The following is a 21,055-nucleotide window of genomic DNA, read 5'->3' as shown; positions in this document are numbered from 1 at the left end:
CTTACGCTGACCATCAAAGTAAGTCATGTCTACTAAAAGTGATGACAGACATTTAAAAATAAAAACAAATAAAGACTGATCACTATCATCTGTTCAGCGCCAACGTTTACTTTGGGTGGGTTTGAATGTAGGGCAAGAACAAAAGAATTGCACTTAAGTGTCCTACGGTCTGAAAATGCACTGCACTGCCATCTCATGGTCAAGGTCAATTTGAAAACTTAAGTACTACAGAGTACGGACCCTGAAAATCACTTGTTAACATGGGACAAGTTAGCAGGGTGATACTTTTATTGCACTTCCACTTACAGTCCATTCACTTGCTACTCAGTCACAACCAGTAGGTTGAGGGGTTCGATAAAATGACTAACCAATATGTACCCATTGGTGTCACTTCTAGAATTCACACTGAATACCAGTAAATTAAAACCGCGAAACAGAGCAATATTCACCATGGATTTTACTTGCCTTCTAGACACACATTATCATGATTTGAGACAAAGGGATACAAAAAGGTAACAAAAGTCTGGATTCTTTGTTTTATTGAAGCCAGGGCTGACAGACACTTTTCCTTATCTTTGTCGGCACAAAAAGCGAGATACCACATGGCTGCATCACGTTAAAGCCATACAATCACACGGAATATGTCCAGGGCACAAACACAGTACTCCATGTGGTTAAAAGTTTTTTATATCCTGAATAAAAAGGACTGGAAGCAAAAGCTTTTAAATCTCTTATATGTGTACATTTTCAAGGGCTGAAGGCATAGCACTAAGATGATGTATAGAGAGAAAAATGATATCCAATCATCAAAAACTTGCAATTTGGAAATCAAGCAGCGTGATGTACTAGCCAAACATACAAATGTCTGTTTGGCTAATGCAGATGTACAGTAACTATGTGGAGACAAACATCAGAGGAGTGAACTAGTTCATGAATTTCTAGGCTGTTACCACCCTAAAGATATCAGTCTTATATCATTTACGCAAAGTAATGCTTGCAAACAGCAACCATTGTTGTGCAGAAAAATCTAACAGAAAAATACCAGAGATGCGCTGCAATGGACAGGTGTACCAGAAATGCACATGAAAAACTAAGGAGCATTGACATGCATTTTAGTTTATTTTGATATTTTCTTAAAATCTCCAAAAATGTCTAGCTTTAAAAGTCTGGAGCAGATTTGACTGCCAGGGACATGTTTGTTATACTGCTAATCCCAAAAATATGAATGCAATATTAAGTACATCATACTTGTAATTCATCAATACACGTTCTAAGCAGGCAGGTAGAGTATGCATTCTCTAGTTTAAACAATAACATCTGGGGGTTCACTACAACTCTCCCAATGAAAGTGATTATTTCAACGTAAAATGAATACGCCTTCCTGACTGTCACAATATTGTGCTTGAATTTCAGCAACAGATCTTCGATGCAAATTTCTGCCCAATGAAGATAAAAAGAAAAAATGGAATCAAAATCCAGCCAGTTCTTATTCTTACAACAGATTAGTTAACACAAAATAAAGTAGACTGCACACCTCTAGGTCTTGTATTTTTTTCCCCTTACAGAGTAAAAAAAAAGTTAGCCTGGCAACTCAAGTAAGTATATGGACCTCCTTAGAATGTACTTTGGAATGACAGGTGTTCCACGTAGGGCCAGGGGAGATGGTCACCTGGGAATCAAACCAGACTATTCTACACAAACAGAACACACTGATTGCTGCATCTTTGGTTCCAGGTTCCAATTCTATGTAGTTTCCGTTGTTGTTATAGGTGGTTTTAAAAGCCAAGTCGCTGCTCTTACAGTTTATTAAACCGATGTTACAATTGCTGATCTGCAAATTAACCATAGCTAAGACTGTAGGTAGATTTGAGGGTGATCAATCTAGTTATTTGTGATTAATCAAATAATCTTACGATTTTTTACAAATGATTTGATATGGTACAGTAGAGTGGATGTAAATTAACAAAAACATTGGCAGAACTAGGACAATTTTTTTTTAACTACTAAGGACACAAGTAAAGGCTGATAATATTGACTAAGATCTACCCTGAGTGAAGGCAGGGTGCACAGATGGACAAATTGTGAACTGTATGTACACTGAAGGCAAAAAGTCAACATTGCAAATGGGCACTGAAGATTACACAAAAGATCTGTGGACATTGCAATTTCCTACTGGGCCACGATTTTTACACCGACGTCATGTAGAAATCGGGAATGTTTAACCTAACCTGCCATACAGCTTGTATAAAAACATTTGAAACTGAAAAAGAACAGAGCTAAATTTCCTTTTTAAGGATAACCCATTTCATTAAAACCGTAGTATTTGATTTCCATATGATTTGGCCACGCAAGTGAGTGGTTTAAACCATGCAAGTGTTCATCTGGGGGACACAAATACTCTAAACTTGTGTTTGCTTCTAAAAATCTGCATCTAGATACCTCTCAATATTGCTCAAGTGAACAATGTCAGCTACATTTCTTTTGAAACCTTATGCAAAGACCACAAATTTGTTATACAACAAAAAAAAATAACAAAATAAATTACTTGAAATGACCAAATGGACAACTTTTTGCCGTTGGTGGTACAGTGCATTTCCTCTTTAAGTAGACAAGCAGCTCCACTATGACACAAACAGTTACTGTGCCAGGCACTTGGGAGTTATAGTAGGAAAGATGCTGCCCCCAAATCACCCCTAGCCAAAAGAGTGTTCCTTGCTAACTCTACACTTGCCAATCCCAACAATGCTCATTTTATCCCAGACATTTCTTCACAATCTTGTGAAAAAATTGCATTTTTGTACAAAATAAGACCAAAAGCTTGAATTGCAATTTCGTTGATATTTACAGAATCCTTAGATGACTAGTTGGACCTGCCATTTTGTGGGCAGGCCACTGTTTGCTGTCAGCTATCTGTATTTGTCACATTAGTGTCATGACATCAGTGGAGTTTAACATGTTATGAGATATAGCTATCGCAAACAGTGCAGAAAAAAATAGAAAATAACATTTTTTTTTATATATATATAAATACACCAGTATCATATCTCTAACCTTTTCTTTTTTTTTGTACATACTACATACGCTTGCAAGTATTTCATTTTTTTTAAATGAATATATTTAGGGTTTAATTGTTCTTATCACAACCGCTTTCCTTCCATAAGATTAGCTGAACAAGAGGCTGCGGCACTTTTCTACTCTTTAAGCTTGTGAGGGAGGGTGTATCCCCTAGCTTACGGAGGGCTCGCTGACCAGGGGATTTGGCTGCCCCCCAAGGAGTGTGCACGCATTACTGAACCGGACATCCCTTGCAAAAAAAACAACAACAAAAAAAACAATTACAATTGAAGTAATAAGGATAGATACAGCCAAGTACTCAACTTCCTCCTCCTCCTCCACCTTTTGTTCTTTCCCCATCTTACCAAAATAACCAAAAATATCTGATCGCATCTCAAATTCATTTGGCAAAACTACTGTCTGCTGACTGATATACACATTGGGAATTTGGTCATATTTCGTTTTTTTTATGCTTGTGTTAGTTTTCCAGAGTATTTGCAGTGGACATTGCGGTTGTTGCGTTCACGCTTCGTTCTCTGTCGGTGTGTTGTTAGCTGTAACCATGGAGTCCGGTTTACGAGTCATTCTATCCAACTCTGCCTGGACGTCAGTCAAAACCGGCTTCTGCCCTTGGAAAATAAAAGAGAAAAGAGAAAGTAATATCCTGTAGCTTCTGTGCCTGTACTAGAAATACGACATTGACTGTTATGGCCAGGCCAGCAAGCGGAAGGAAACTGATGAGATGTGGCCCCATGCTAAATTACTTCAGTTGCATCACATGGCAGGTGCACACATGCAAAACCAATCATAAGACACTAAAAAAAAATTCCATGCATATTCTTTCAGTTTTATGTCATTAACCGAACGAGGCCAGTAGGACACAAGGCCACGCAAGTATGCTGGGACAATGGGTTAATTACAACTTCATACTGAATGGACAAACAAAAACGAGAGATGAGCAGTGAGCGTTGGTATGTGCTTGGTGTCATTTAGGGTGGTATTGTGACATTTTGCAGCCAGACAATGATACATTGTTAACAACTGTTGTCCCATGCATACAGGCCTTTCACCAGTTCCTCCAGTGGCAGAGGAGTCGAGTGGAACACTTCCCCTCCTCTAGGACCTGCCATGAACTCCCTTTTCACCCTCTCTTTCTCTCAGGTTCTAGGGGTAAACTTCCAGACAACAGCATGGTCCAAAGGCAACAACATGAGGCAGTTAAACCAGAGAGAAGCCAGTGACGCCCTGGAGGGCCAGGCCAGAGGAGACCTTACCTGTTTTCTTGACTGATCCTGGAGATCCTGCTCCCGCAGCTCCGGTGCCTGGACTCCCAGGGGACCCAGTCTTTTTACTCAAAAGGCTGTTAAAGAAGTTGGCCAGCACTCCCTCGTTTGCTGCTGCTCCTTAGACACAAACACATGCAACGAGCATCCCTTAGGATCACAACCATGAGATTTAAAAGGAGAGATCTATTTCTTCCATTCAATTCAGGCACGCAACAGTTATTCCTGTATGATCACGGTATTCATCATTTCATCATAAAAAATAAAAAAACATGAGCACACACAGCATCATACTTTAACTGGAACACGATTTACATAATTCAATTCGATGCAGATGCATTCCTAGAGGATTAACTGTCCGTTTTCATATAGCGTATCCAATTCCTTTCCTCCCCACATGTCCTTGCCAACATCAACCAACTACAGGGTAGGGGTTACAGGTCTCAATTAAATTTGGCTTAATTTAAGCGGATCTATTCACACTGGTATGCACAGCTCCACCACTGAGCTTAATGGCGAAAATGTCAATATTTCTCCCCAAGCAAGGCCAGCTGAGGGAGGACTGCAGGAATCCATTGTTTATGGAATTATTTCAATAGCTACCTCAGGGGGGCAGTGGTTACACAGCAGTCACACACTTCCAATAGCCAAATGAAGTGTTGCCCAAATGACTGCCAGTTCTCATACAACAGTTTCCATGATGCTCTGTAAAAATACAAAAGAAAGGGAGGGCAGTAAGTTCCAGTGGTCCAACTTACCCTTCATGTTGGGGTCAGGTTTCTTGACCGCGGTCATTGGCGAGACGCTGGCCACGTTGGTAGGGCCTGTACGGCCAGTGGGTCGAGGCGAACCAGAAGCGGTCCGTCCAGGAGATTCCTGAAACAGACAGAAGACAGAGAGCAGAGTACAGTTGAGGCAATTCAAATTAATCATGGCTCCTATTGATGAAATGATTGTCATCCAACACTTATTTGTCAAGAAAAAGTGGCCATGAAAAAAGTGTGGTTGATGTTATCACACTTACTGTTGATCCTCTTGTTGGTGTGGCCGGCTGCTTGGCCAGCAAAGACTTCAGAACAGACAAAAAGAAAAATGGTGTGAATTCTATTTTCACTGAAATAATTGGGCCCCATAAAATTCAGCATTTTTATCTTATATTTTACAACCCTCATAACATTCCCAGAAACATTTTCTTCCATCACAGATTATGGGCATAGTAGAAAAACATTGCATGGATGGATACTGGTAGCTTGATCTAACAGGGACTGACTGAAGCCCAGTACAAAAAGGAAGCGCTCTTTGCCCTAAGGCAACCACGTGATCTCTCAGAAACAACACCCTTTCAACCAATTAGGCTAAAGCCCTTGATGTTCTCAGACTCCTGATTGGCCCGGGAGGAAGTACAGAATAGGAACCTCAGGCTTTGAAGCCTGGGAAATGCTAATAAAATTAAACTGGCTCCACTATCCACAATCATAGCTTTGAACAAAACCAATCATTTTATTCTCAGCTCACCACCATCTAGTGTGCATCTTTAGAAGAGGAGAGAACATGGAATTGCAACCATGAAAGGCAACCCAGAACTGTGCGATCTAGAATGTAAACAACCATACCTGTTGTTTCATAAGGAACACCTGCTCGTCCTCCGCGTTGACCTCCTTATCATGAACCAGCTGGAGAGAGAAGGCATGAATGTCCAACCAAGGGAGATGCATAAGGGACATTTGTCAAATGCTAAATGTCCTAGTCATGTCTCTTATCCGTAGAAGTCTCATGATCCTACCTTTCGTACTGGAGGCTTCATGATGAAGTCTTCAAAGGGGTCTTCAGGTCTCACCGTTGTGAAATTTTCATGCAGAATTGCAATCTTCTTCTCATTGTCCCATCCAGATGGACTAGGAAAAGGAAAACAGTTTTGTTTGGTACTCGAGCACTGACCAATAGTTTGTTACAATAACCATCAATGACAATACAGTACACGTTTATATAACTTCAGAACTCTCCACCAGTCATATCTGGGGGGTGGGCAGGTATCCTAGTGTTTAAGAGCGTTGGGCCAGTAACCAAAAGTTAGCTGGTTTTAATCCCAGAGCCAACTAGGTGAAAAATCGATGCACCCTTGAGCAAGGCACTTAACCCCAATTGCTCCTGTTAGTCGCTCTGGATAAGCATGTGTGCTAAATCAGTGGTTCCGAAACTGTGGGGTTGTGCGAGGGGTCGGTAGGGGGGCACGGGCACACACACACACGGGTTCCCCCCCAAAATGTTAACATTTATAAATGTTCAAAAAAATTTAAACCCAGTCCAGCTCTAAGCTTAATTTTGAAAGTTGTAAGAGTAGAATGCACAAGGTGCAATTTCACAATTGGGTAGTGCATCATCAGTTCCTCTTGTCATGTTAGTCATTGCATACCTTAGAGAGCCACTTATACCTTGTCAGAAATGTCCAGTTCAACTAGCCCATGTCAGCTAACATTCTTTAAATTTAGTTTCTCTTAGCCCATAGATAATGCATTTTTTTTGTCACTCAAATACCCACAAAAACAGACATGGCAAAACGTATATATAGAATTGCATTTTTTTTTAACGGCAAAATGTTCTTTGCACCACATAAAATGTGCAGAACTGTTGAAACGTTTGTGTCATGAACAGTAATTGTGCCCATAGAAATAGACGTGGGGTGTGTGCAGGGAGAGCATGGGATGTTCCCCAATGCAGGAAGGGGGCGTGTTAGTACATTACATTTGAATGGATTCTTGCATTCTCTGGCATTGTGTTGCCATTTTGTACATCGAACTGTTCCGTCTTTTTTGTTTGAGGCAATTAAAAGGCCAAATCACAAGATTAAAAATATTTACCTCAATACGTGGGCACCTAACAGAGCATAACTGAGCATTCACTTACATCAAAATAGCATCCTTCTCCACCACTAAGGCAGGCGTGGTGAACTGGAAGTCGTATATTTTGTGCACTATGTATTTATATAGGAGGTCCATGTTCTTCTCCTCTTTGACAGAGGTGTAAATCAATGCAGCTCCATCTGTCAGGTGGGTTTAAGGAACATGCAGACATGATAGGGCACAAAAATTAAATAAAAACACTTACAGTTGAAGTAAGAAGTTTACATAAACTTGTTTTTCATGACTCCAACCAAGTGTTTCAACCACTACACAAATTTCTTGTTAACAAACTATAGTTTTGGCAAGTCGGTTAAGACATCTACTTTGTGCATGACAAGTCATTTTTCCCAAAAAAGTTTAGACAGATTATTTCACTTATCATTCACTGTATCACAATTCCAGTGGGTCAGAAGTTCACATACACCAAGTTGACTGTGCCTTTAAACAGCTTGGAAAATTCCAGAAAATGATGTCATGGCTTTAAAAGCTTCGGATAGGCTAATTGACATCATTTGAGTTGTACCTGTGGATGTATTTCAAGGCCTACCTTCAAACTCAGTGCCTCTTTGCTTGACATCATGGGAAAATCTAAATAAATCAGCCAAGACTTCAGAAAATAAAAATGCAGACCTATACACAAGTCTGGTTCATCCAAGGGAGCAATTTCCAAATGCCTGAAGATACCATGTTCATCTGTACAAACAATAGTACGCAAGTATAAACACCATGGGACCACGCAGCCGTCATACCGCTCAGGAAGGAGGCGCGTTCTGCCTCCTAGAGATGAACGTACTTTGGTGCGAAATGTGCGAAACAATCCCAGAACAGCAAAAGACCGTGAAGATGCTGGAGGAAACAGGTACAAAAGTATCTATATCCACAGTAAAACGAGTCCTATATCCACATATCCTGAAAGGCCGCTCAGCAAGGAAGGAGCCACTGCTCCAAAACTGCCATAAAACAGCCAGACTACGGTTTGCAACTGCACGTGGGGATAAAGACCGTACTTTTTGGAGAAATGTCCTCTGGTCTGATGAAACAAAAAAGGAACTGTTTGGCCATAATGACCATCGTTATGTTTGGAAGAAAAAGGGTCAGGCTTGCAATCTGAAGAACACCATCCCAACCGTGAAGCACGGGGTGGCAGCATCATGTTGTGGGGGTGCTTTGCTGCAGGAGGGAATGGTGCACTTCACAAAATAGATGGCATCACGAGGAAGGAAGATTATGTGGATATATTGAAGCAACATCTCAAGACATCAGTCAGGAAGTTAAAGCTTGGTCGCAAATGGTTCTTCCAATTGGACAATGACACCAAGCATACTTCCAAAGTTGTGGCAAAATGGCTTAAGGACAACAAAGTCAAGGTATTGGAGTGGCCGTCACAAAGCCCTGAGCTCAATCCTATAGAAAATTTGAAAAAGCGTGTGCGAGCAAGGAGGCCTGCAACCCTGACTCAGTTACACCAGATCTGTCAGGAGGAATGGGCCAAAATTCACCCAACTTATTGTGGGAAGCTTGTAGAAGGCTACCCGAAACATGACACAAGTTAAACAATTTAAAGGCAATGCTACCAAATTCTAATTTAGTGTATGTAAACTTCTGACCCACTGGGAATGTGATGAAAGAAATAAAAGCGGAAATAAATCACTCAATTATTCTGACATTTCACATTCTTAAAATAAAGTGGTGATCCTAACTGACCTTAGACAGAGAATGTTTACTAGGATTAAATGTCAGGAATGGTAAAAAACTGAGTTTAAATGCATTTCGCTACGGTGTATGTCCATTTCCGACTTCAACTGTATAATTTTGCATCTATGGTGGGGCCTGTCATTCTAAGAAGGGAGAGTTGTGTTTGAGTGGAAAGGATACACTGTAAGCAGAATCGTCGGATGTGGGACTGGATGAAGTCGAAGTGCTCCTCTCGGAAGTCGTGCTCCTTCTCTAAAACACTGACTGCATCACACTGTGGAGAGAGACATCATTGTAACACTGTACATATAGCCATAATGACATTTGAAGTGTCTCTATTCCTTTTAAACTTGTGAGTGTAACCTTTACTGTTCATTTTAGATTGTTTATTTCACTTGCTTTGGCAATGTAAACATATTTTTCCCACGTCAATAAAGCCCTTTGAATTTAACTGACAGAGAAAGAGCGAGGAAGAGAAGAAAGCAGACAGCAATTAGGCTACAACTGGAGCAAGTAAACCATACCTTCCTGAGGGACATAAAAATGACTCGCCTTAGCTCAAGCTTAGCTCACTTCGCCATGCCTCCCTTTCAGTCTCAGACCCTCTCTCACTTCCTCTCTCCTCCCCTCTGCTCCACTCCACTCGCTTGCAAGTTCCCCTCCTCACTCCCTCCGGGAAGGAGCAGTAAGACCCTGCAGGCAGGCCCCACCCGGTCTCTCACACACACATATACACTTCCCCACAGTGACCACAAGATGGTAACCTTGACAACAACAAGGCTGACTGGCTGAGCATGACTCAGGGAATGCCAGGCTAGCTACTTCCTGAAATAAAAAAAATGGCAGTTGCAAAGACAGCAGGCCTGGTTAAGTATGCAGGATCCCTTCATTAAATATACATACCCAAGTGCCACACTCAGTGGGACTTAAAGGGATATTTTGCCATTTGAGCAGAGGTTCTTCATCTACTTCCCCAGAGTCAGATGAACTTGTGGATACCATTTTTCTATGTCTCTGTGTCCAGTATGAAGGAAGTTAGAGGTAGTTTTGAGAGCCAATGCTAACTAGCATTAGCACAATGACTGGAAGTATATGGTATATGCTAGCATGCTTAATCATTTAACCTGTGTATCCGTGTCAGCGAATAAACTGGCATTCATATTCCTTATAGCTCTGTAAACGGCAGCAATGTGGTTCACTCAATTATCAAACTCAAATGACATAATTAATTTAGAAAATACAGCAAATGGCCACCAGAGTGGCGCAGCGGTCTAAGGCACTGCATCTCAGTGTTGTGGTGTGGTGTCACTACAACCTGGGGTTCGACCGGCTGTGTCACAACCTGCCGTGAACGGGAGTCCCATAGGGTGGCACACAATTGGCCCAGCGTCATCCGGGTTAGGAGAGGGTTTGGCCAGAAGGGCTTCACTTGGCTCACCACGCTCTAGCGACTCTTTGTGGCGGGCCAGGCAACTGCAGGCTGACCTCGGTCGACAGTTGAACGGTGTTTCCTCCAACACATTGGTGCGGCTGGCTTTTGGGTTAAGTAAGCGGATGTTAAGGGCGGCTTTGCGTGTAATGTTTCGGAGGACGCATGACTCGTCCTTCACCTCTCCCGAGCCTGTTGGGGAGTTGCAGCGGAGCCCAGACAGTAATATCACGAAATTGGGGAGAAAACGGGGTAAAATTGCAAAAACAAAACAAATGAAAGAAAAAGAAAATACAGCAAATTGTCTGAAAATATGGAACACGTAATGACAGCAGACCAAGACATACCACACTTCAAATCCACAAAATCCATATGTATCGTGCCTGAAGAAAGGACACTTCACTAATGCTCTGAGAGTATATTCAACAAACTGCACTAAAGACCCATATGAATTCCCCGGGAGTGAAATAAGCCTTTCCTCCCTAAAGGCAGAAAAGAAATAGAAAAACAGTGAGCAGTGAAAAGAATACATTCACTCGTCCTCGTCATGACTAGCATGTGAAGTACTGATGACTGACAACATTGTGTTCTTTTAAAGCAGCCATTTGCCAGAAGCTCATGGACATGGAACAATGTGGTGCTTTCATGGGCTGAAGATGCTGCCTCACGGGCAACACTAAAAACCAGCAACTCAAGACGGGAGATGATCAGGCACCAACCATGAAATGGACTGCCAGAGTGGAGCGTCAATGGTGTACTAGTTAGTTGTGGGCCCATGAAGAATCTGAGGATCAGTGTTATTTAAATCTTTCAGTACAAAAACTGTCTATTAATTTAAAAACTGGTGCCTAAAAATGGCAGGCTACTTCTTTCAGGTACCTACAGTACCAGTCAAATGTTTGGGCACAAACGTACTCAAGGGTTTTTATTTTTACTATTGCCTACATTGTAAAATAATAGTGAACACATCTACTATTATGAACTATTAAATAACACATATGGAATCATGTAGTAACCAAAAAAAAGTGTTAAACAAATCAAAATATAATTGTGATTGTTCAAAGTAGCCACCCTGTGCCTTGACAACGTTGCACACTCTTGGCAGGCATTCTCTCAACCAGCTTCACCTGGAATGCTTTTCCAACAGTGTTGAAGGAGTTCCCACATATGCTGAGCACTTGGCTGCTTTTCCTTCACCTCTGTGATCCAACTCATCCCAAACCATCTCAATAGGGTTGAGATCAGGTGGATTGTGGAGCCCAGGTCATCTAAAGCAGCACCCCATAACTCTCCTCCTTGGTCAAATAGCCCTTACACAGCCTGGAGATGGGTTTTGAGTTATTGTCCTGTTGAAAAACAAATGACAGTCCCACTAAGCGCAAACCAGATCTGATGGCGAACCAAACCAGATGCATCGCTGCAGAATGCTGTGGTAGCCATGCTGGTTAAGTGTGCCCTGATTCTAAATAAATCACTGACAGCATCACCAGCAAAGCACCGCCACACCATCAGAACTCGTCATCGAAGCTTTACGGTGGGAACGACACATGCGGAGATCATCCGTTCACCTACTCTGCGTCTCACAAAGACAAATCTCATTTGGATTTATCAGACCAAAAGATTGCTGCAAAGAAACATTTAACCTTGAAGGCCTGATTCACGCAGTCTCCTCTGAATAGTTGATGTTGAGATGTGTCAGTTACTTGAACTCTGCGAAGCATTTATTTGGGCTGCAATCTGAGGTGCAGTTACAGTAACTCTAATGAACCTCTGCAGCAGAGGTAACTCTGGGTCTTCCTTTCCTTTGGCGGTCCTCATGGAGGTTTTTGCAACTGCACTTGGAAGAAACTTTCAACGTTCTTAAAATTTTCCAGACTGACCGAACATGTCTTAACCTTTTGTAACTAGGGGGCAGTATTTTCATTTTTGGATAAAAAACATTACCGTTTTAAAAGGGATATTTTGTCACGACAAGATGCTCAACTATGCATATAATTGACAGCTTTGGATAGAAAACACTCTGACGTTTCCAAAACTGCAAAGATATTGTCTGTGAGTGCAACAGAACTGATGTTACAGGCGAAACCCAGATAACAATCCAATCAGGAAGTGCCCCATATTTTGAAAGCGCTGCATGCCAATGACTCCTTATATGGCTGTGAATGAGCTTACGCTTTCTACGTATTTGCCATGTTTCTGTCGATATTATGGAGCTAATTTGGAAAAAAGTTTGGCATTGTAGTGACCGCATTTTCCGGTCGATTTCTCAGCCAAACGTGAAGAACAAACGGAGCTATTTCGCCTACAAAAATAATATTTTTGGAAGAAAGGAACATTTGCTATCTAACTGGGAGTCTCGTGAGTGAAAACATCCGAAGTTCTTCAAAGATAAATGATTTAATTTGATTGCTTTTCTTATTTTTGTGAAAATGTTGCCTGCTGCCAGCAGGGCATAATGCTATGCTAGGCTATGACAAACTTACACAAATGCTTGTCTAGCATTGGCTGTAAAGCATATTTTGAAAATCTGAGATGACAGTGTGATTAACAAAAGGCTAAGTGTCTCAATACATTTCATTTGTGATTTTCATGAATAGGAACATTTGTGTCAGCTGCGTTATGCTAATTAGTTTGAGGCGATGATTACGCTCCCGGATCCGGGAAGGGTAGTATCAAGAAGGTTAAAGTAATGGACTGTCATTTCTCTTTGATTATTTGAGCTGTTCTTGCCATAATATGGACTTGGTCTTTTACCAAACAGGGCTATCTTCTCTATACCACCCCTACCTTGTCACAACAACACTGATTGGCTCAACTGCATTAAGGGAAGAAATTTCACAGATTAAATTATAACAAGGCACACCTGTTAATTGAAATGCATTCCAGGTGACTACCTCATGAAGCTGGTTGAGAGAATGCCAAGAGTGTGCAAAGCTGTCATCAAAGCAAATGGTAGCTATTTGAAGAATCTCAAATATAATTAGATTTGTTAAACACTTTTTTGGTTACTACTACTACTTGGATTCCACTATTGATGTCTTCACCATTATTCTACAATGTAAAAAAGAAAAAATTGTACAAATAAAGAAAAACCCTTGAATGCGTAGGTGTGTCCAAACTTTTAACTGGTACTGTATATTTCAACCAGACAGCCTCAACTTACCTTTGTGCAAACTATTAGCACTGGAATGCCCAGGTTGTGTGTGAGTACGTTTTCCCCGAGCGGTAGCACCACGCCCTCGTCATCCCCCCCTGCTGGGGGAGCCCGTCTCTGGGGAGAGGCTGGATCGGCTCCCTCCGGCTCTGTGTACTCCTGGAAAGCCTTCACCACTGTGGGGCAAACAGGGGACGGCCGCATTGGTTAGGCCAGTCGCAATGCACCTTTTTCATTTGGAGGATCAATAATCTTTACAAGATTTATTAACACAGGTTGTATAGAGTAGAGGTCGACCGATTAATCGGAATGGCCAATTAATTAGGGCCGATTTCAAGTTCATATAACAATCAGAAATCAGTATTTTTGGACACCAATTTTGGTCTCTTTTTTTTAACACCTTTATTTAACTAGGCAAGTCAGTTAAGAACACATTCTTATTTTCAATGACGGCCTAGGAATGGTGGGTTAACTGCCTTGTTCAGGGGCAGAACGACAGGTTTTTACCTTGTCAGCTCGGGGATTCAATCTTGCAACCTTACAGTTAACTAGTCCAGCGCTCTAACCACCTGCCTCATTGCACTCCACAAGGAGCCTGCCTGTTACGTGAATGCAGTAAGCCAAGGTAAGTTGCTAGCTAGCATTAAACTTAACTTGTAAAAAAACAATCAATCATAATCAATAGTTATTACTACACATGGTTGATGATATTACTAGTTTATCTAGCGTGTCCTGCGTTGCATATAATCAATGCGGTGCGTATTTGCAAAAAAGGACTGTCCTTGCTCCAATGTGTACCTAACCATAAACATCAATGCCTTTCTTAAAATCAATACACAGAAGTATATATTTTTAAACCTGCATATTTAGCTAAAAGAAATCCAGGTTAGCAGGTAATATTAACCAGGTAAAATTGTGTCACTTCTCGTGCGTTCATTGCACGCAGAGTCAGGGTATATGCAACAGTTTGGGTAGCCTGGCTCATTGGGAACTAATTTGACAATTTTACGTAATTATGACATAACATTGAAGGTTGTGCAATGTAACAGGAATATTTAGACTTATGCATGCCACCCGTTAGATAAAATACGGAACGGTTCCGTATTTCACTGAAAGAATAAACATCTTGTTTTCGAGATGGTAGTTTCCGGATTTGACCATATTAATGACCTAAGGCTCATATTTCTGTGTGTTTTTATGTTACAATTAAGCCTATGATTTGATAGAGCAGTCTGAGCGATGGTTGGCACCAGCAGGCTCGTAAGCATTCATTCAAACAGCATTTTCGTGCGTTTTGCCAGCAGCTCTTCGCAATGCTTCAAGCCTATCAACTCCCGAGATTAGGCTGGTGCAACCGATGTGAAATGGCTCGCTAGTTCGCAGGGTGAGCGCTAATAGCGTTTCAAACGTCACTTGCTCTAAGACTTGGAGTAGTTGTTCCCCTTGATCTGCAAGGGTAACACTGCTTCGAGGGTGGCTGTTGTCGTTCCTGGTTCGAACTCAGGTAGGAGCGAGGAGAGGGACGGAAGCTATACTGTTACACTGGCAATACTATAGTGCCTATAAGAACATCCAATAGTCAAAGGTATATGAAATACAAATGGTATAGAGAGAAATAGTCCTACAATTCCTATAATAACTACAACCTAAAACGTCTTACCTGGGAGTATTGAAGACTCATGTTAAAAGGAACCACCAGCTTTCATATGTTCTCATATTCTGAGCAAGGAACTTAAACGTTAGCTTTTTTACATGGCAGATATTGCACTTTTACTTTCTTCTCCAACACTTTGTTTTTGCATTATTTAAACATGTTTCATTATTTATTTGGGGCTAAATTGATTTTATTATATTAAGTTAAAATAAGTGTTCTCAGTATTGTTGCAATTGTCATTATTACAAATAAATAAATCTATTATTATTAAATATATATATATAAATAAAAAATTATTGCCCGATTAATCGGCATCGGCTTTTTTTGGTCCTCCAATAATCGGTATCGGCGTTGAAAAAAATCATAATCGGTCGACCTCTAGTATAGAGAGCCTATATTTTCTTCTGATTGAAAAAAAGCAAATGGGTACTCTGCCCTGAGTTATTATTATTTTTTTCCCCCCCAATTTCATGGTATCCAATTGTTTTAGTAGCTACTATCTTGTCTCATCGCTACAACTCCCTTACGGGCTCGGGAGAGACGAAGGTTGAAAGTCATGCGTCCTCCGATAAACAAGCCGCACTGCTTCTTAACACAGCGTGCATCCAACCCGGAAGCCAGCCACACCAACGTGTCGGAGGAAACACCGTGCACCTGGCAACCTTGGTTAGCGTACACTGCGCCCGACCCGCCACAGGAGTCGCTGGTGCGCGATGAAACAAGGATATCCCTACCGGCCAAGCCCCCCCTAACCCGTACGACGCTAGGCCAATTGTGCGTCGCCCCAAGGACCTCCCGGTCGCGGCCAGTTGCGACAGAGCCTGGGCGCGAACCCAGGGTCTCTGGTGGCACAGCTGGCGCTGCAGTACAGCGCCCTTAACCACTGCGCCACCCGGGAAGGGACCTGAGTTTTTAAAGACCAAGTGACCTGACATGGAGTAAATGCAGTCCCTGTTCCCCCGGACCCAGCCATTCTCACTGAGCTCCAGAACTCGCTGCACCATGTCTATAGAGACATTAGCTGATCTGACAGCCGCTCCTCTCCTGCCTGCTCCACTACCCAGACTGGAGAATAACTCCCAATGTGTTTTACACACATAACTAACCGTCTGCCTTAGTCAAGCAGACAACAGCCCAACCGTCATCTAGCTATTCATGCCACTATGTGCTGTTAACTCCAACTAAACAGAATATCAATGACAATTAGCTTCTCCTGGACTTTCTACAGGATTCAACCCTAGAGACTGTAGTTGGTAGATATGTAAACAAGCGCAAAAGCTTTCAGAACGACTCGATAAGCTTTTAGTACGACTTGCTAATATATTTACACTCCAAAGAGCTTAACTAACATGATGGATCCATATATTGCTACAGCAAAATAAAACAAAGGCTAGGTCTATTTCGGTATAAAGGAGAAGCATAACTCCCAATAGGGCACTGCTGCAGGCATCTGTGCTGGCAGTCTGTCCCCTGTATGCATCCCAGAACAGCAGCTGTGAGCAGTGGTCTGGGAAGGCACTTCCCCTTCCTCAGGAACCTTAGGAATGTGGTTACGGCTAACCCAGAGAGCCAATGTTGCTACAGCACTTCCCTCCCACCAGGAACAGAACAACCCTTAGGGTGCTGGGCTGCCTGGCCTGGGCCCTGTGATGTAAAATCCAGCTGATTGGGAACAGGGATGGGATCAGACTCCCTGTTCAGGCTCTGATCTGTGCCAGCTAAAGCTACAGGGGGCCAGCAGAGCCTAGACGCAACAGTCTCAACTAACAAAGACAAACCAAAAGATGCAAATGTGCAATTGCTCTAGTGTAACACTACGGCATTTACTCTCTTGGACAAAAAATTGTCTCCAAAGAACTCAAATAACTGTGTGTACAAACAAATTGCCTGGCTCACATTGTGTTATTCAAGGAAAACATTCTTAGGCAAGCACTTCTCAGCCATTGAGCTTTGTTTTTTTCTCCTTGGATATTTTGGTAGACTGCCTTGGTGGGAGTGACATACATAGCTTAGGCCTACATTTCTTACATAACCCGGCTGAGCAGCAAAACATCTTTAGTAAGGTAATAACAGTAAAGTGCCTGTCAGAAAGGTGCAGTGGTCACACTTCTAGCCTTCATCTGTACAGTTATAAATCCAGATTTCTCATCATTCAGACACCACGTTAAATCAGAAGGACAGACAGAGACAAGAGTGCGAATCGTCCATCGTTCGCCTTTGCCCACTTAACCATTCCAGTACAAACATGGGTGGGGCCAAATAGCTTTACAGTATAAGTATTAGCCTAGATATGATAATGACCAATTTGAAGCGTAATTTCCATTTTTTCCCCTGTGGGACCCTACAGCTTTGTGGCCTATAATGCAGAGACATATTCCTGAATCCTGATAATGACAGTTGTTAATAGAAAAACTGTTGATCTGTGTTATTTCAGTGCATGATACAGCAAGGAATGGTTCTGCTACAGAGCACCACCAAGCTGCTCCAGTTTCAACTGAGCCAGAACGTCCTGCCCACTCTATATCCCTTCCATGCTTAGACTCAATCTGGTGTCAGAAGAAATCATGACGCAACACTGCTGTAAGGGCGCCTGGACACCCCTCCTCCCTTTCAGATATGTCGCACTAGTCTGACATGTGCAGTGATGACATCATTACCGACATCCTGAAAGGTGAACACTGTCTGGATGATATGCTACTCCGCTAGATTGTAAAAGCTGTAAATGTTTGTGGGTGGGAGTGTATTCAACAAAAGAGTTTAGCAGGGCGCATATGCCAGCCTGGCTACCTGTGTTGGATATCAGCAAACACCACTTGCCAAAATCAGGCCTCCACTATTGAACAAAGTAAAACTTATTTACTAGTACAACACAATCCACAATGAAAAACAAGGCTTGACAACTATGCAAAGGCTTTCCTCACTATATTGAGAAAGAAAATGCAAACCATGTCTTCATCTATCAAAATTATGTAATTTAGCCTACAGTATAGATTCAGTAAATCACTGATTATTGGTCCAGAAGCGTTCAGATTACGCAAAATATTCAATATTTGTGTAGAATGCAGTAATGTGCTACGTTACCTCAAAGCTTTTTTGCCTACAGAAACATCATCCTTCTGCCACTTCCCCTTTCACACATTTTAGTTTGTAAACAGTTAGGCCTAGTGGTTCTCCAATCATAAACCTGACACTTAAGCCCAGAGTAGTCATAGGCCTACAGTTGAATGATGACAAAAACAATAGTGAACCTATCCACTGGGATTATTTGAGCACATTAAACATGGCATTGGTTTAATTTTGGATTGCAAAAATCAAACCAATCTCTAAAGCATCTCCAAGTAGAGTAACCTTCAGACAGCCTGCTCAAGAGAACCTCAGATAACCCCCGGCTCTTGTAAGAGCATGCAACTTCAGAGCACAAAAGAGCACTTCATGATCATTTCTAAAATTATCAGGAGGGAGCATTCAGTACTTAAGACAGTGATCAACAGACTAGGCTTTTGGTCATCATGACTGAACACAGCTGATAATCATGGGCCTTTCTGATGACCTACAAACTACCATGACCATGAGTAATTTTATACTTCAGTGTCTGCTTTCTACTGCCATTCCCTTTAGTTTAAATGAAAAACCAGCCAGCATCCAAACTGTAGCCTAAATGTGTTATGTAAGCATACATCTCATTGGCTCTGTCTGGGGATGTTCACTATACTGCAGACACTTGACAAACAAAACCCATATCAGCTCCACAAGCATCTCGCAACATAAAGGGAAGCAATTATCACCACCTCTACTGTCTGATTGCCAAACAAACACAGCTAAATGTTGGGACTGGCCTTCGCTTGGACAATCGTCCACAGACACTGTCGCAGCAGCCAAGGTGAAGTAGATGATTCAGCACTACTTACTCCTCTGCTCCATCTCTCTCATCTCCTCCGGCGGGATCTTGAGCTTGTCCACATGATCACGCAGCACGCTGGCCCACTTCTGGAGCGACTCCATGATGGTCCAGGGTCTTGACATGTCTGCCACAAACACTGCCAAGCTGTCGTTCAGCGACTCTGCTGTCACTGCAAACTTTAGCAGGCCTTTGTGATACAAGTCCCCATCCAGGATCCACACGTTACAGCGTGTAAGGTCTGCCAATATTCAGAGATTTACAGTCACCCAAAAAATAACATGTAGCCTAACCCATGTACAGTTGTATTCTTTTGCCACTGGAACAGGGAACTTACCATCTATGTCCTCATCGTGGACGTTCAGATACAGATACTCCAGGCCTCTTCCTTTCTTATTGTGCTCTGCTCCTTGGAGTTTTGCCATAATCGTTGTCTTTCCTGACCCATCCTCACCTGAAACATTTCCGAACAAACGGGTTATTGTCATGTTATTGTTATGATTTGGTTTATTTGACTTAAGACAACATTTATTATCTGTATAATGTTAAATGCAACCTCTAATGAAAATAAGCTACTTCTCCCTTTTGATGTGATTACAAGTTACTGAAGGCTATGGATTTACACTTACCAAACACCAATATGTTCTTCCAGGATGGCAATTTAGAACTTGAACGTGTTGAAACCTCACTGAGAATTGAAGTCCTGAAGAGAATAACAATGCATTTAGTTTGCTTGCTTGCTATCACATTATACAATTAAGTAGCCTAGGCTTAACACATAGCCTACTGGTAGGTGTCTGTCTGCATGCCTGTCTTGCCACCAAGACCGTTACCTAAGTTGGCTATCACTTGTTACGCTAATTAGCCTACCTTGTCGAATGAGCTTTTGAGTGTCAGCTGTCACTGATCATACATAGCTAGCTAGATCGTTTCTTAATTTTGAATATTTTATAAAATAAGTTTGACTGGCTTGGCAATATTATAGCATAGCTAGTTATGTAGTTGTAACTATCAAGGAACAAAAATGATTGTGGCTACGGGGCTAGCTGGAAAGCAAGCTAGTTAACGTTACATTATTTGGTCCTGCACAATCAGACGACAATAACTTGGCTAGTTAACGCGCCTGTTATCAGTATTGATTTGGAGTGGATATTGGTTAGCTTGTCTAGTTAGCTATAAGGTTGGTTGGTTCGTTTGTTATTGAAACTGGTTAGTTATGTAGCCACACTAACTAAAGCAAAATGTTGTAGCTGAACGAACGTTTGTTAGCAATAACGTTAACTGTTTTGAAGGCATCCGGGACCGTTTTGATGAGAGCACCCGGCAGTGACAAAGCACATTAAACAAGTTAGTAAAAAGCTTTTCCGTTACAGAAAATAGCACATTGTAAATCACGAGTACTTGAACTTGCCATAGGTTTTGTCCTTCCTCGTCTTCGTTGCTATTTTCCATAGTGTCGCCTGCCCCGGCTGCGCCCAGGAACTTCTTCTCCAGAACGGGAGCCATCTTCTTTCTACAGCCACAAAGAGAGAGGCGCGACTTGGGCGCCCTAGGACCTTGTTAAAACTGTGTGCACCCGATTTACACCGCAACAAATCCCGGAATGCGGCTCATCATTGATGGTTCAAAATCTATAGCTAAACAACACAGAGACGTATGATACCTACCACATCTTGCTATCAGATAAAGACAAAGGGTCAATGCTGATGATAACTTATGGTGATGATACTCAATGCCTCACTATTTTTCTGTGGCCCAATCAAAATATCTGAAGTGGGCTAGTGTACAATATTTTGCGCATACTAAACCCAGTACACCGACACAACTCAGTAGCCTCCTCCCAAAAACTACATCTGATTATATCATAATGATTTACTCAATGATTTACTGTAATCATGAAAGGGGGGCAAAATAAGACAAAGGAAAACAACACTTTACCGTGAAAGTGTTGTGTACGCTAATTGTGATCAGGCATAATAACAGAGCGC

General features: G+C 41.9%; 1 protein-coding gene across 4 annotated transcripts; it reads right to left on the bottom strand.

Annotated features, from left to right (window-relative positions):
- Window positions 1–439: 439 nt before the first annotated feature.
- Window positions 440–20,619, bottom strand: LOC112263525 (cytoplasmic dynein 1 light intermediate chain 2-like). 4 transcript variants are annotated; one of them, XM_024439914.2, is made up of 13 exons: window positions 20,479–20,619; window positions 19,697–19,770; window positions 19,405–19,521; window positions 19,078–19,308; window positions 13,525–13,691; window positions 9,113–9,206; window positions 7,242–7,377; window positions 6,121–6,232; window positions 5,951–6,010; window positions 5,362–5,406; window positions 5,096–5,213; window positions 4,329–4,457; window positions 440–3,683 (listed from the first exon to the last, which is right to left on the bottom strand). In XM_024439914.2, the coding sequence occupies exons 1-13, from the start codon at window positions 20,571–20,573 to the stop codon at window positions 3,577–3,579; spliced, it is 1,485 nt and encodes a 494-aa protein (XP_024295682.1). In that variant the 5' UTR covers window positions 20,574–20,619; the 3' UTR covers window positions 440–3,576. The 4 variants fall into 4 exon arrangements, with proteins under 4 accessions (XP_024295682.1, XP_024295684.1, XP_024295683.1 ...); XM_024439916.2 differs by having other exon boundaries at window positions 440–3,678; XM_024439915.2 differs by having other exon boundaries at window positions 4,329–4,451.
- Window positions 20,620–21,055: the final 436 nt, after the last annotated feature.

Source organism: Oncorhynchus tshawytscha, linkage group LG12 (assembly GCF_018296145.1).
Source record: "Oncorhynchus tshawytscha isolate Ot180627B linkage group LG12, Otsh_v2.0, whole genome shotgun sequence".
NCBI classification, from domain to species: Eukaryota; Metazoa; Chordata; class Actinopteri; order Salmoniformes; family Salmonidae; genus Oncorhynchus; species Oncorhynchus tshawytscha.
Note: the sequence above shows the minus strand (reverse complement) of the source record. Positions and strands in the feature narration are given on the sequence as shown.

Bases quoted from the DNA above. Each gene is read 5' to 3' on its own strand.
- LOC112263525 (XM_024439914.2), bottom strand. From the start codon at position 20,573: ATGGCTCCCGTTCTGGAGAAGAAGTTCCTGGGCGCAGCCGGGGCAGGC. The intron at 19,522-19,696 runs GTAAGTGTAAAT...GAAATGTTTCAG, and splicing joins GAAGAACATATTGGTGTTTG to GTGAGGATGGGTCAGGAAAG. The intron at 6,233-7,241 runs GTAAGTGAATGC...TCCTTTTCCTAG, and splicing joins GAGAAGGATGCTATTTTGAT to TCCATCTGGATGGGACAATG.